The 17,564-nt window shown below is 31.1% G+C and overlaps 1 protein-coding gene across 4 annotated transcripts in view; it reads right to left on the bottom strand.

Annotated features, from left to right (window-relative positions):
* The window catches only part of BicD (protein bicaudal D), a 59,742-nt gene extending 57,199 nt beyond the window's left edge, over nt 1-2,543 (bottom strand). Inside the window, exons 1-2 of one of the 4 annotated variants that reach the window (XM_065502450.1) lie at nt 2,436-2,543; nt 956-1,932 (exon numbers count right to left, since the gene is read on the bottom strand). In XM_065502450.1, the coding sequence (XP_065358522.1) occupies nt 956-1,201 (246 nt within the window). In that variant the 5' untranslated portion in view covers nt 1,202-1,932; nt 2,436-2,543. Of the gene's footprint in view, nt 1-955 lie in introns of all 4 variants that reach the window. The other 3 variants (XM_065502449.1, XM_065502448.1, XR_010576041.1) reach the window with 3 other exon arrangements.
* Nucleotides 2,544-17,564: the final 15,021 nt, after the last annotated feature.

Genomic DNA, 17,564 nt, shown 5'->3' on the forward strand with positions numbered 1-17,564 from the left:
CGAATTATTATTTTTATGATATTTTGGCTTAAGCTTAGCTTAAAGTAGTCTTTAAAACGAAACACCTTGGAGGAGTTAATATTATTTCGAACAGTAGAATGTAAAATATTAAAAACTCGATAAAAAGTGAAGAAATTTTGTAAAGAACCTTAGTTTTAATCTGAAAATTTTAACGATCTATATTTTTAGAAACTGTTTCAATAATTTCTCAGGAATCCTGCATCTCCACATCATCTTGAACAGACCAATTTTTTGAGGGAATACCTAACTTTTCTTGGTAGATTTCAATTAATTAATAGTCTTAAGATTTGTATTACAATTCTATATAGGTACAAGTTTATCTACATAAATTGCTTCACTAATTAAATTTTCGGCATCGAAATTTCGGCAAATTAAGCTCGAATTGTTGGCCAAACTCTGAAATATTGACATAATAATCATTCTTCATAAACTATTGCTAAATTTCTATTTCTAATCATGTGTCATATTTGCTTGAATTACAACCGGCCAATACCTACCTATGTATATACAATAATCTAAATATGTTAATCTTTGAGCAAACCGCATACATAACCACTTTTTAACAAGTTAATTGAAATACTTAAATTGATACAATTTTTAATATGAAATTGCACCGGAAAATACACATAATTCTATTAATAAAATTTAATTTAACAAAAAAAAAATGCAAATGTATTTTTTTTATAAAACATTCAACGGCTCGCTGTTGCCACCTACAGGCTTTTACATCAATTCAATGAGGGAAGCAAGTGAATTCGTTGATCAGTGGTGAGTGGGAAATAACAAAAATTTAGTAATCCACTTGAAGCACATAAATACATTTTAAAAATACATATAGGTATTCAAAATTGACCACTTTACTATGAAACACTTGTGTGATCTTAAAATAGATGTGGAACTACAAATTCGAAATTAAAATGTGTGTAATACTCACTTCATGTGTTATATCCAATTCATGTTTTGCATTGTCGTACAATGTTTCCAATTCTTCGAGTCTCAGTTCGAGACTGGATTTTTCCTCCAACAATGAGAGACCGTATTGGGCGGATTGAGCACGTTCACTGGTGGCCTGATCGAGTTCACGTGTCAAACGTTCAACTTCCATGTTTAGTTCATCAAAGGATTTTGGTGTAGCGGCCGAACCGCTGACGCCGCCACCAGCACCTGATTCCAAAGACATGTTGGCAAAGACTGCTGCTTGTTACAGCTACGGTTTGTTGTTTTTTCTTCTTTTTCTGCTTTTCTGTTGACAGGACTTGTGTATCTGAGCGTGTGTGTTTTGGAACAATTCTGGAGTTTGTTTTCTCGTGTTTGTTTTGGCGTAGATGGACAAGAACACAAGAACAAAATTAAATAATACAGAATGTTGAGAGGGTGGTTGGTTTCTTTTATATCGGAATTTATTTCTATTCCTCTTTTTGTTCAAAAATTTTGTTGTTGATGGACGGGTTCAGAAATCAAAGGGAAGGATGGACTGTGAGATTTGTTTTTAATAAAATTTTAATTTTTTTAAATTTAAACTCTTTAGAAGTGTTGGCCACTTTTTATTTAAACTTTTTCTGTATTGTGGGCGGAATAGTGAAGTTTATTTTTTTTTTGCTATTTTTATATCTTGGCTGTATTTTTGTAGTTGTTTTTTACTCGTTGTTATAATTGGAGGGTTTTTATACGATAAAATTTGTTAAAATTTCACTTTTTTAATAATGTTTCATTAAATATTTTTTGCTTTTTTGGACGTATTTTCTTTAAATTCTTGTTAATTGTTGTATTGTTGTGTATTTTTCGTTTGTTTTTCTCTTTACATCAATTTTGAGTACAAAAGAGACGAATTCTCTTTGGTGTTTGTTTCTTTTTTCCACACTCTCTCGTTTTTGTTTAATTAAGCGCTCTCTTCCGCTTGTTCCTTTTGTTCTGCAAATCGGAATGATGGGAAAAAATAAATTGAAATTTTTCTTGTTTTTTTTTTTTACCCCTTTCTATTTGTAAAATTTTCTAATTCGAACGTATGCATTTAATTGGAAAATGAATTAAATAAAATTGCATTAAACCATCAAAAGCAGCAAAACCTTTTTTCTTTAACAAATACAATGTAAATGTAGTTAGACAGAGCCAATTTGGTTTGTCTTCCTTGTGCAGTTTAAAAAAGAAAACAAGAACAAAAATTTAACTTTATTGAAGCAGCAGTAGTAGTGACATCACGATTTCCTCACAATTTTATTCGTTTTTCGAATTTTTACACTACACTGATTTTTTCTTCAACCAACACACTTTCTTTTTTTTTGTTAATAATTTTGCACACACACATTCATTAGATTTACTGACTAATTTTCCACTACTATGTTTTTTTGCAACCAAATTGTTGTTTTCAAAGCATAACTAAAATTAAATACTGTTTAAAAATTTATAGTTTTTACTGGCAAATTAATTATTTCTTTCAAGAAATCTTGTTTTTTCTTCAGCAAACGAAACAATTTAACTTTTTTCCTCACAGTCACGTCTCTTCTCTACGTGAGTGAGTGACGGAATGCGCACCAAAGAAGAAACAAAACGATGAAAAGACGAAAAAGACAACATACACACACTAGTGATGGGCTTTGTCAATTTTATACCTATTTGGATAATGGGTAAAATTGGTACCTGTAAAATCAACATTTTATTTCTGCGGCATACATTTGAAAAATACTGTCGATAACTCATTTTCTATATAGCGCAGGGGAATGCTAAACATAGGGTTTTCAACTTTAGAATGAGTATTAGCATATCAGGTGTGCTGGTAATCACGATTTAAGTCTTTATATTGTATATGTATCGAATCAGCGATGTTTTAAAATGAGTCGTTTAATAACAACTGATTCTCAAAAAAAAGAGTTCATGAACCATCACTATCAATAAACAAATACAGCGTTGTTAAAAAGTAATTGAAGTAATTAAATACTTTTTCTAGCAACACTGTTTTAAATATTAAAGGAAGAGGAAATTATTTAAAAGAGTGGCAGTTAATTTTGTTAGAGCTGCAACAGGGATGGAAAATACATTTTTGTTAGGTATACAAATATTATTCAAAGAGTATAGTTAAAATTTAAATTACATACAATTTCCCATAGAAAAAACAGTTATACACAATATTTTCTATAGAAAATAATGTTATACATAATATTTACTATGGAAAATGCTGTTATACAAAGAAATGTTATATCTAGACAAGTATTTCTATTGAAAAATACTGTTACACAAAATATTTTCACAGAAAATGCTGTTATACACTAATTTTCTATAGAATATACTAAATAATATATTATAATTTAATAGCTCTCACGGTTGAACTTTGAAATGTATATTGGTTTTTATGGCTCTATATTTCAATTTGGCGAAATTAAAATAATATACATATGTATAAAATTAAAGAATAGAAAATACCTTTGTACTCGTAATTATAAATTGAATAAGTAATAAATGAATATATGGTTCCACAAGTATCGATCCTTAGAGCTCTACTTTTTTTATTTACACAAATGACATGATTATGTACTTCATAGTGCTATACGCTGACGATTCTCTATTTTTTAATGAATTGGAAACTGAAATACAGTGTCAAATCAATTTAATTCAAGACATAATAAATATAAATAACTGGTTAAAGATGAATAAATTAAAACTCAGCGAAAATGAAATAAAAATAATGGAAATAAACATGAAAACCAATTCAATTTTTAAAATTAATGATATAATATTAAAATACTTAGGTTTTATAATAAATAAAAATATTGGCGCATATTCATAAACGATCACCAAGTGTTAACTTTTTTAAGTACCTATTTAAGTTATTCACAATTGGTTACTTTCAGCACAATTAGTTAGCACTTAATCATGGGTAAAGTTGTAACTATAGTTAGTAACTATATATAGTTATAAATTTATAAATGCCAACTACTAATACATTCAAAAAAACAGCTGATTGATTTCATTTTAATACATGTATACAAAAGAAAATAATCTAGAGATGTGTTTTTTTTTTTTTTTGTCAACAACATTCTATTGAAAAATTTAATTTTACATGCCCTTATTTTAATTGATTTACATACAAACTATAACTATAACTTTTTAAAGAACAAAAATAGTTTTTTAATAGCTTAATAAGCCTTTTAATTAATTACAGTATACATATATCGATCAAAATATTATCGACATTTTGTTTTCTCTACATGTCAAAGCAGTAATGCCATGTTTCCACGGCAGCCTGAATTACTTAATTCGCGTTTTGAATTACGATTGCGAATCAACCTGTTTACACGACAACATTCGTAATTCAGTTTGACATTTATTTATTTCTTCTTCTTGTTTTGTTTATTTTGTTTGTTTGGTGCGAATTTTAAATTTGTAATTTGGCAATGGATAAAAAAGGTAAGTAAAAACATAAAATTTAGCATTATTAATTAAACAAATATAATTTAATTATTATTTTCATTATTAGAAAAAAGAAAAAGTGCAAGCAAGTGGGGCCAGGGCAGCGAGCGGGCTTTATTAGAGGTGTTGGCTGAAAGAATGGCAGAGCTGCGTGGCTTTAACTTTAATCATTCGTTCGTAATTCATAAGGTAATTCAAACTGAATTACGTACGAACAAGGTAATTCGCACTTGAAATTTTGTATGGCGAATCATGTAATTCAGTTCGTAATTGGGGGTTGAATGACGAATGAGAGCGTGAATGACGAATAATGCCGTCGTGTGAACATGGTATTATACCATGTTCACACGACTAATTTAGTTATGAATTGTGAATAAGACCTACAACTATCTATGAACTATTTTTTAGTTTCTGTTTTACTAGTTCCGACTTTAGTTATGATTTATGAATATGCGCCATTAACTTGAAAGATCATTTAGAAATATATATACAAAAAGATTGTTGTTTTTAGGAGAATAAGAAGCAAAGTATAGACGATAATTGCTATAAAAATTTTTACGTTTTAACCTTTTTAAAACGTTGGTTTATTTCCTTTAAATAATCAGTGTTTTTATACACGTTTATAAATTCTTAGAAATACACACACTTTATAAGTATACAATGATAATGCAGTTCATGTCTTTACTTAGTCCCCTTTTACAATGCAGAAATTGAAAGGCAGACAGACGAAGTTTGTGGGCGAGGGGTTGAAGATGTAGAGTGTGCATTACACGGGTTTAGGTTAGTTCAAAAGAGAATGAGAAAAATGTCTGCCTTTCAGTTTCTACATTGTAAAAGGGGACTTAACGATGTTTCAAATTAGACTCATTCACGATAGAACCTCTGCCACTATTTATAGACAGTGCCATCTGTATCTGAGTAGCCTAGATTGTTCTTAACGGTCAACTCGAATTCGAATTCTAGAGCTCGAATTCTGTTTAGTGTTGCTATACTTATAAATATTGTTGATATGTAGAACCTTCTACTGATGGACATGTTTATAAACATAACGTGTTGCAGGCAATTGCTACATACTACGTTTATACGTAGCCTATTCGCAAATAAAAATAATTTGCAATAAACTAACGCTCTGTTTATATGTCACTTTGGTTACGGAAAATTTTTATTTTTTTTAAATGCAAAAATTTAAGAAATAAAAATTCTTATTTGTCTTGCAATCCAATTAATGCAAAAACGCAATGAAATATTTAAAAAATGAAAGGAAAACTAAAAACGTTAAAAAATATGGCAAAAAATATGTTATAAACAGTGAGTTAGTTAATTGCAAATAATTTTTATTTGCGAATAGGCTACGTACAAACGTAGTAACAGATCGTTAAATTCAAATCGCTCATGCAAATTCGTAACTATATAAATAATACAATAATCAAACCATTTTGCTATATAAAATGGAGATAGAAAATACGGTAAAATATTTAACATAGCAACTAACATATGGGCAATTCCATATCATAGTACGTGACATTTGTACGCCTATAGAATGGAATAGATTTTGCAAAAATAAGAGTACCTGAAAAATGATTTGGTCCATATGTTCCATTCATAGAGTACTATATTTTAAAATAATAAACAGTTCTTTCGAAATATTGTTGTCCAAAATATTGAGCGAAGTAAGGGTATATCGTACGTGACATAAAACAGAACTCATTTTGAGGTACATGTAGAAATATGAGAAAATATTCGAATCGTGAGAGGTGTTATGTGTTCTTTTAATTTCTTACACTAAACGAAATATTTTTCCTTTACAATCTGCCATATTTAAATAAAAACAATCTTTGGATGATTTTATAATTAATAAAATTTAATATCGTACGTGACATACCATACGTGACAGATTTTTCTCTTATAATAAAACAATATACATATTGTTACGTTTTAACCTTTTCAAAACGTTGATTGCAAATAAAAGCCGTTTAGTATCGAATTCGAATATACGGTCGCAGCAAACAACGTTGCCAACTTACGATCAATGGTCAACTGAAAGCTTTTATTTAATAATGCCCACAGATATGTTACAGTTTGCTATTACAGCACTGTTATTTGAAAGCATTATGCTACTTTTAAATCAGCCGTTAAAATAGTTAGATTTGAATTCAAGTACAATTTCGTAACAATACCCAGCAAAAAATGGTGCTTCCTCGGAAGCAGGTTTGTAAGGCAGAGAGCACTTGTATACTGCTACCACTTGGCATGAAAGATTACATGATTTTTATATGGGATTCCTTGCGTAGAGGCCAAGGCGAATTCATATAAGGTGACCTCATCCCTACAACAAGTACAACAATACAAAAACAACATACATTTTGTTTTTGCTTTCTTGCCCAATCTGTCAAAAAAACAGCTGTGTATAAAGCAAGGCGAATTTAATAATAAACTGGAATTTAACAACAAACCAGTGAAAGATTTATATTTATTTTTATTTATTGTTTTATTTCTTGTGGAGAATGGTAATATTATCGATGAAGAGTTCAAACGCGTGGTGAACAAAAGAAATTTAATATTAAACAGCGGAAACAAATTGGAAACATTAAAAACACCGAATTTAAAATCTATGATTTCTTAGCATTTCGCCAAATGTTACTCGGAAATATGAAAGAACAAAGTCAAAAATATGTCAGTGGTCAGAGTGGTGGACGAGATTTTGGAGTTTCTAGTGACAAATGTATAGAATCATCGGGTATTGAATGAAGTAAAAGTGCTGTTCACGTTGTTGATAGACCTTCAACTTCAACAGTGGCCCAACAACAAAGCAGCAAAGGCTTAACTATATAACTATAACTATTTATGTACCGATCATCACAAAATTTGGTATGGTTATCTGAATAATTAAGTTATTTATGAGAGCTTTTGACTATTTTCAGATAGAGCAGTTTTATTAGGGCTAGGAGAAATAATGGTCCGATTACAACAAAATTCAATAGGCTTCGTCCTTAGGTCAATATAATAGCTTGTGCTATGGACGGACGAACGGACACCGCTTAATCGACTGAAAGTTATCATGAACATATATGTATACTTTAAAGTGGGTGTCTAACTTACTCTTGAATTTCTCCCATATAAGGTTCCGCATTTGGTAAGAGGTTAATTCCGCCTCCAACCTTCACCATACTGGAAGCCAAAAAGTATTTGGAACAAATACGGGAGTGTGGCGAGAGATTTACTCGGCAAATTTCACTCCACTTCTTCCGACTTAGTTCATCTTTAGGTACGCGGAACAAAGTTCCACTTCCCTTTGGATATTTAAATTTACAATAAGTGCACACACGCATATTTTAAAATTGATTTTATTATTATTAATATCACTTTTTAAACTTTAAGCTTTTTCTCACTTTTTAAATTTTTTGGCGCGCACTAGAAAGTAAACAACAAGCCAACAATTTTGACAGTTTGGGCAAAACAGCTGATGATCAGCTGGGCTAATGAGGTCACCTTATATGAATTCGCCTTGGTAGAGGCTCTGCATAATGAATCCAAAATAAGCATATTTCACAGCTTTAAAATTAACCTGATTTCATCGAATTAAATATATGCAAACAATTGTGCACATAGATTGTAGAGCTGCTGAGAAGCAGTAAAATCTTACAGACCCAGTGATTGCCTAACAAGAAGCGCTGATTTTTTCTATGTTCTTCACCACCTATACGAATAGCTTAATGTATGCCTTCCAAAATCATTTTTGTAAGGCAATAATTTTAGGATGCAATTAATGTAGCAGTAGAAGATGCAGTAATCATATTTATTGCTTCCAAATCCGAAATATTTTTTGCTGGGTATATTCTGTAAATATATGTATACAAAAACTAAAAAAATTAATAGAAAATATACATTCGGTTTCAATAAACAATTTGACAATAGCAAAAAAACAATCAGAGTCAAATTCATTTCATACTACAAGCTAATTGGGAGTCTAGTTTTCGCCGCAATTTTAGCCTAAAAACATACCTAAAACCTTAAAAAATTAAATATGTACATAAACTATTATTTTTGTCTTTCAAATGTTGTAATATTTTTTTTTCCATATTTTATTTATTGTAGCTTCACAAAATAATGTGAACTATCAATAATTTGTTCAAATCTTATGTCTAAATATTAATTTTTATTTACAGTGCCGAACTTAAGTATTGGCACAGGATGCTCATTGTATTTTAAGGTCGATTTAAAGGCCATATTGTTGACATTTTTAATAAAAGTATATATTTATCAGATAGATTAATGAATTTTCTACAAAATACCTCCAACTTCATTTCAACAATTTTGCAATATTATTTAAAAATAATAAAAAGACGAAAAATTCCACAATTCCGTAGAACAAAACTATTGGCACACTTAACCAGATTCTTCAAATTTTATCGATCTATCCACTTTTTTTTTTCTTTGAAAATGCGATTTTATCTTCTTTTATTTAACAGTTTTCGTTTCTAAAACTGTTAATGTCAATTTGTTAAAAATGAGCACAATAATTATCAATTTTGCTGAAAATGGCTAACAAAAACAGGAAACAACAGAATCTGAGCGCAAAATCATCCTTCACTTGCACAATCAAGGAAAATCATATGCTGAGATTGTAGAGATTATGGAAAGAAGCCGTTTTACAATTTGGAGTATCGTGCAACGTTTTAAGGCAACATCAACACTTGAAAGTGCTAAACAGGTCGTCCTAGATTCTTAAGTGAGCGTAAATACAGCCATATAATCAAAAAGGTCAAGTCATGTCCAAAAATATCTTCAATACAGGTTGCTGCAGAGATTAAGGAAGAGTTTGGGAAATAAGTTCACGCAGCAATAGCCAGAAGAGTGCTCCAGAAGACAAACTATAGTTGTCGTATTGCTAGACGTAAACCATTCATTTCATCTGTGAACCAAAAGAAGCGTTTGGAATAGCCGTTTAGGAATTTACGTAAGCCACATGATTTTTAGCACCAAGTGCTATTCTCTGATGCAAACAAATTTAATATGTTTCGCTCTGATGGCCGTCAAACCATATAGAAAAAAAACCAATAAAGAGCTGGAAAAACAAAATATTGCTTCAATAGCAAAACATGGTGCAGGAGAGGTAATTGTGTGGGGTTGTATGTCCGCTTCAGGGGTTGGAGAGCTGGTGTTCATTGACGAAATAATGGACAAAGTGAAATATACGGATACACCTCAGGAAAAGTGCAGAAAAGTTAAATTTACCATTTTCTTTCACTTTTCAACATGACAATGATCCCAAACATTCGGCCTATACTGGACGTATGTGGCATTCATACAATATTTCGCATGTCCTACCACACCCTCCACAATCTCCGGATCTCACCCCAATAGAGCATCTGTGGGAAGAGCTAGATAAGCGAGTGAAAAAGGCATTTGTTGAAGAATGGCAAAGTATTGGGTCAGATATCACAAACAAGTTGGTGGATTTATGCCTAAACTACTCGAGACAGTTTTAAAACGAAATTCACTTGCAACTAAATATTAAATTATGCAATATTGCTTCCAAAATCAAATGTTTTTTAGCTTTTAATGAAGTGTGCTAATAATTTTGTTCATTGAAATGCAGTACTTTTTATGTTGTTTTGTTATTAATAAATAATGGTATTAAATTGCTGAAATGAAGTTGATTATATTTTGTAGGAAATTCATCAATCTATCTGATAAATATATTTTTTTATTAAAAATCTCTAATATACGGCCTTTAAATCGTCCTTAAAGTACAATGAGCATCCTGTGCCAATACTTAAGTTCGGGACTGTACGTCCCACCACAGTTGGACGAAAAATTATGTTTAATTTATAGATCCTATCATCAGCGCAGGTCTGTTGGATTCCTTCTTCTTAGTCGGATGTAGCCATTACTTCTCATTAATGTTCGTGCAAGTGGGTTAGGGTGAACTTCTAACTTTTTCAAATATGACTCCGCTTGTTTTTTTTATTTAATTTTTCACCAGGAAGACACATAGGTCCTTATGAATGTTAATATTTCTCACATACCAAAGCGCTGCTGTTATCATTCTTAATATTTTATTTTGGAATCTTTGAATTTTTTCAATCTGAGCTGAGGCCGTGCCCCATAATTGAATTCCATAGCACCATAAGGGTTTTATTATTGAGCTGTACAGCAAAACTTTGCAATCTAAACTCAATCTCGAGTTTTTACCAATTAGCCAGTAAATTTGTAGTCATTTTAACTTCATTTGAGTCAATTTCGTATCTATATACTTTTTCCAGGTAAGACGTCGGTCTAGATGCAGACCTAGATATTTAACTTCAGTTTGTTGAGGTATTATATGATTATTAATTCGGATTGGAGGGCACGATTCTCTACGCAATGTGAAAGTGAGATGTGTACATTTTTGCTCGTTTACTTTTATTCTCTATTGTTTTAAATACCTTTCTATGTCGAGTATATGGTCTTGTAAAAGTACAGATGCTTCTTGGGGGTTTTCATGAATGGCTAGTGTAGCTGTGTCATCAGCAAAAGTTGATATGTGGGTTCGACTGTTTGTAGGCATATCACAAGTATATAGCAAATATAGGAAGGGACCCAGTATACTTCCTTGGGGTACGCCTGCTTCAATAGGCTGTGGTAAACTTATGAAGTCTCCCTCTTTAAGAACGAACTTTCGATGACTTAAATAACTTTCTAGAAGCTTATGTGTGTTCACTGGTAAATGTTGTTTTATTTTAATCGATAATCCTTCATGCCATACTTTGTCGAAGGCTTGCGAAACGTCGATGAAGAGTGCAGAACAATATTTTTTTTTTCTTCAAATGTCTTGGATATGATTTCTACCAACCTGTGAGTTTGTTCTATAGTGTTATGTTTTTCTCGAAATCCGAATTGATGAGTTGGAATATAATCTAAATGATTCACTATCGGCTTTAACTTGTGCATTAACAGTTTTTCGAATAGCTTTGATATATTTGGCAAAAGGCTAATGTTTCTATATGATTCTACTTTACTGTGATATTTTCCCGTCTTAGGTATCATTGTAACTAAAGAAACCTTCCATTCTGGTGGATAATATTCAAGGCGTAATATAGCATTAAAAATAAATAGGATTATTTTTAATGCAATTTGGGGTAGCTCGAGGAGCATCTTGTTACTGATTTTATCAGTTTAATTCAACAATAGCCTTGTCAATCTCTGAAATCTCAAAACGAAGTGGTTCAGCTGCAGTAATATGGGGTAAAGTTTGACTCGTTTGGGGAAAATACATTCTTTAGATGACTAACAAACAGGTTTCCTTTTTCAGTATCGTTTCTCGCCCAGCCTCCACTAGAATTACGTAGAGGAGGTCTGCTCATAACAGGTCTTTTTAATTTTTTTGTAGCTCGCCATAGAGAGTAATTTGAGTACTGGGTGGCATCTCCAGATATTTATTAATTGAGTCAGTTTTGCGTTTGTGAAGAAGCATACTGAGGCATTTGTTGTAATATGATTTAAATACTTTCACATAGTAACATTATATTATTTTCTTCTATTCAAATCATCTTGAAAAAAAGTTTCAAGGGTTTTTGTATTTTCAGTCGTGGTAGCGTTTCTCGTTGAATTGCCCATATGTCATCGAAGTACAAAGGTACAATCTGAGAAATGACAACGATTTTAAGATACATAAAGCTACAAATAATGACATGAAAAGATGAATTGTATTATTTAAGTGTCCGTTATCGGTAAAAAAATTATATAAAAAGGAAAAACCCATTTTTGGAGTATAACGAATAAGATTTTCGTCTTAAATATTGATTTAAACTAAAGAAAATTGTAAAAAATTAATAAAACTAGTGGTGGCTGTCCTTAAAGGGAACGGTACGAAAAAAGGCGGTAGCATTTCTCCACACATTCAAGTACTAGCAGCTTTAAGATGTTGGGGCCGAAACAATGTGCAAGATGACTGTGCTGAGTACCATGGTTTCAACCAATCTACTACGAAAGCTTTGGGTGGCGACGATGCCCAATTATTTGTAAATCGGAAGGGATACCACTCTCTTAACATTCAGGTATTTCATGAGTAAAGTTATTTTTTATAAATGTTAATCCTTCTCATTTACATATGTATAATTATTATATTCACATTTGGGTTGTTTGTGACGCATCGTTTAAAATAACCGACATTGTTGCATGCTGGAGAAGATGCACACACTACTCACACAACGAAAGTAAAATTAAAGAGAGATTCGAGAATGGCGAGTTTATGGGTCGACTAATAGGGAATGGCGGTTATAAGTGACCAACTATTTATTTTGAACCTGCACAGAATCCAAAAACTAGAAAAGAAGAACTTTACAATAAAGTACATACATATTGTTACGTTTTAACCTTTTCAAAACGTTGGTTTATTTCCTTTAAATAAACCGGATACTTTTGATTGCAAATAAAAGCCAATTAGTAGTTTGAAAATTGTAACAACTCTTTATTTACTTAAAATGTACAACAGAATTAAATAGTCACTCAATGTTTTTTTATACACGTTTATAAATTCGAAATACAGACACACTTTATAATGTACACGAATTCACATGAAAATACAGCACACTTTAAGGCACTCAGTTGATGTTTATTCGAAAAGCGTCTCTGATAAACTAAACTGAAACCTCTGCCACTATTTATAACACTGCCATCTGCACTCTAGATTGATCTTTAACTGTCAAAGTTCGTATTATTCTAGAGCTTTCTAATACATACGCCATCTGTGGTGTACTTTCTACAATGTTCCTTAACTGAATATTCGAATATACGGTCCCAGCAAACAGCGTTGCCGTACTTACAATCAATGGTCGACTGAAAGCTTTTATTCAAAGTTAATAATGCCCACAGATATGTTACAGTTTGCTATTACAGCACTGCTATTTGAAAGCATTATGGTACTTTTAAATCAGCCGTTAAAATCGTTATATTTGAATTCAAGTACAATTTCGTAACAATATAACCATAGAGAAATATACATAGAGCGGAAACTCTGCTGTCAAAGACCAAAACCTAAGTGGTGAGAATGGATTAGTAAATAAAATTATGTGAAAAGAAAAACAATACTCGTATGTGTGATTATTTTGAGTAAAATTTTGGTTTGAGTTTTTTTCTAGTTTCCGCTCTTGTTGTTTCTCTATGCATATAATAACGAGAAATATTGTAGAAAGAATTTTCGGTGTATGGAAAAGCAGTTTTCGAATTCTTTTGCATAAAATGCGAATTTCAAGAATCAACGGAAAAACATTAATTGTTGCCCTTGCAGTCCTGTCAAATACTTCGTTTTTGTTTTTAAAGTTTATTAAAATTAAATAATAATAACCTGTCTTATTTTGTTTGATGAAAGCAGAGTTATTTATCTTTGCCATAGACTTGGTTTTATTGTACGCAGACACTTGATTAAAAAGTTGGTGCATCGCATTCCATGCATCTCTTTTCCTTGTGTTGGTATTGGTGTCGATTCTTGCATCCTCTAAAATTTACAATTTATCCAAAGCGAGTTTTGATAACAAATCATATAAAAAGTATTGTTATTGACTACGAATTCCATCCAAAACTCTTTATTACTTACCTTCTCATTCTGTTGCCAATTTGCCGATCTTTTTATTTGTTTTCCATTGTTTGGTTTAACTTTTTTGTCGATTTATCTAAAATCGGAAAACGACTGCACCGATTTGACTAATTTTTTTTAATATTCGTAGTAATCCAATTAAGTTAACCATGCCCACTTTTTTCGATATACATATCTAAAATTGAAGAATGTCTGGTCCGATTTGGCTACTTTTTTTTAATGTTCGCAATAGTCCACAAAAGTTTTTTACATAAAAAAATTGTCCACGACCACTAATATGCCCTTTTTTATTAAATCTTCGGCTAATTTTATGCCTTGGAATGTTGTCATTTTTGTTCAGTATCGTTTGGCAAGTCATCATAGAAAGACTCATACCACAACAGCGTCTCCAAATTGTTCAGCTGTATTACGAATATCAGCGTTCTGTGAGAAATGTTTTTCGTGCCATTCGAAGAACTTTCGGTTCAGTGATACTTTAATAAACAAATTTTCATTATCCTAAGAAAATAACGTAAAATACAGATTAAACAAATAATAACGATAGACAAAAGTGTTCATACATAACAAGAAAACATCTAATTTTTGAGTAAAATTAATAGTTTGTTGGTTCACCGTTAACATCAATCACCGCCTGCAGACGTCCCGGCATCGATGCGACCAGATTTTCGGTTATATCAGGAGTAATTCTTACCAGCACTTCTGTAATGCTTATTTTAGCATTTCTCTGTTGGTAACATCAACATGAGCAATTTTTCGCTTTAACATATCCCAAGCGTGCTCAATAGGGTTAAGATCTGGGGTTTGGGGAGTGGATTTCAACTGCCTTGGTGCATAATACATGAGCCAATCTCTCACAATATTCGCTGTATGCTTGGGATCATTGTCTTGGAAAATCCAACTGTGACCAAGACCCAACATATAAACTATAAACTGAGGGCTGCAAATTGCATTCTAAAAGGTGTTTATAGTAGTATCGATCCATAATACCATCAATAAAAACTAACAGGCCAACCCCAGATGCTGCTATGGCGCCCCAAGCCATTACGTTGCCACCACCATGTTTTACTGTAGGAATAACATTCTTAGGATCAAGTGTTGTATTCTTTTGTATTTCTGAGAATTTATAAACGTGTATAAAAAAAACATTGAGTGACTATTACTACGTTTATACGTAGCCTATTCGCAAATAAAAATTATTTGCAATTAACTAACTCACTGTTTATAAGTCGGAAAATTTATGTTTTTATGTGATGCCGGATGGTAAACTTTAATAAATTGGTAGTAATGTTTTTGAACAAAATATGATAATTTTTTTATTTTTTAAATGCAAAAATGATAGTATCTAAAATTCATATTTGTCTCGCAATCCAATTAATGCAAAAACACAATGAAATATTTAAAAAAGTCTTAATAAACTAAAAATGTTAAAACATATGGCAATGCTTAAAATCTTATTTGCAAATAGTGTCGTTAATCAGGAATTGTTTTCGTGAGTTAGCTATTCAAATAAAAAATTAATTCACTGTTTATGCGGCAAATTTTTTTAAAGCAATATTTTTATTTGCGAATAAGCTGTGCGTATATAATTCTGTTGTTGTACATTTTAAGGAAATAAGGAGTTGTTGTAACAACTCTAAAGTTTTCAAACTACTAAACGGCTTTTATTTGCAATCAAAAGTATCCGGTTTATTTAAAGGAAATTAACCAGCGTTTTGAAAAGGTTAAAACGTAACAGTATTTTCTTCAATTAAGGTTATTGCAATAAATTACAAAATATTGACTTAAATTTTCAAATAAAAATCGTTGTCTATTGGATCTGAAAACATTTTTATACATAGAAAATGTTCTTTCGACATCAACTGATGTTATAGGAGCAAATTTAAAAGACAACATTTCTTTAACTCTTAGAACGGTTAAGTTTGAATTGGAACTAAAATTTGATATTTAGATGGCGCTATTATTAAAATAGTGCTTATTTTATATTAAAAAAAGGCATCTATTTTTCAATTTTGAATTTTAAACAAAGGAAGTAAAAACCTGTAACACAACAGCGAAAAATAAGTAAGACAAAATTTGTTTTTGATAAAGTCAAAATATGCTATTTAACAGTAAAATATGCTCTAATAACTCAAAATATGACATAAATATGTTCTTAAAACAAATATATGCATTTATGGGTAAAATATGCACTAACAAATCGATGTCAAAATTCTTAAATAGTTCTGAAACGTGTAAATATCTTATCCATGTGCTCATTAGACCCAGAAAAAACATGCATTTGCATATTTTAGTTTCCCTGGTTATGACAAATGGCATCAATGAAACGAAAAGAGACATCAATATAATGACGAATGTCATCATAAAATTTTGTCGTATTTTGTGTGTCATCTATGCAATGATTTCAGTGATATCAATTTGATGACACATTTTGTGTATTGTTAAAAGGCAGGGCACACTTAGAAAGGTGACTGCGATGAAACAGCTGATTATTTTTTTATTCAGTTTGAATTGTGAATTCACTTGTGGTTGTTGTGGCGAAAAATACAACAAACCCAAAGCAAAAACAACAACAGGCAACTTTGACAGTTCACCTACATTTTAACAGAAACAAAGTACCTGTTGTTTTTGTATTGTTGTAGTGATGCAGTCACATTTCTAAGTGTGCCCTGAGTAGCTCTTATGGAATGGCCTTCGCAGTCACCGGACCTCAATGAAGTTATGAAAAGCAAAGGTAGAGCAACAAAATATTAAAATAAGATAGTTTTTTAAAAAAGAATATAAAGATGTGCCTCTAAAAGTTGAATCCTCTATTATTCTTTTCAGTAAAAATATTGACTCTTTACATTGTTATTCATATAATGTATTAAAATGAAAATAGGAATGATTATGTTTTTTCTTAAGCTACGTATACACGCTTGTCATATTCCTACAATATTGTCAGAATGGTTAACACCCATATGTTTAACATAAGTTCTCATGGTTGTGTTAACCATTTTCTGAGCATGTTCCTGACAATCTGACAACCGTGTATACGTAGCTTTATGCTGTATGTCTGATAAACAAAACTGCATATACATTTTTTTAACAAAACTAAACTTGACTAATATACTTACAAAAATTTAAAAGAAAGCATTCGTTTCAATTATTTTCTCCAACACTGTATGTTCATGTTCTGATCTCAAGACATGAAACTAACTAAAACACAAAAAAAAAAACATTTCTGGTTCGAAAACTCCATACTAACTTTTAGAATAATTTGTTAACCAATCTTAATTGTACATTGTAGGACATAAAACCTATTATGAGCTCTAATGAATACCAAATTTAACTTTCTTAACACTTACAACCAGAAACCGAAAATAACGGGTTCACTTTCATTTCAATGGTAAATTCTCATTGGCAGCCATTTAAAAATAATTTTTTGTGATATATCACTGAGAGAGTGATTTATTCGAGAACATTTTAGGTTTGGGGGTGAGAGAAACAGAAAAGAAACAAACACAAATAATCTGGATGAGTGATTTATAATTTATTTTTTTCGTAAAGGTCAGCTTGTGACTTT

The sequence above is a fragment of the Calliphora vicina genome, chromosome 2 (assembly GCF_958450345.1).
Source record: "Calliphora vicina chromosome 2, idCalVici1.1, whole genome shotgun sequence".
Classification (NCBI taxonomy): domain Eukaryota; kingdom Metazoa; phylum Arthropoda; class Insecta; order Diptera; family Calliphoridae; genus Calliphora; species Calliphora vicina.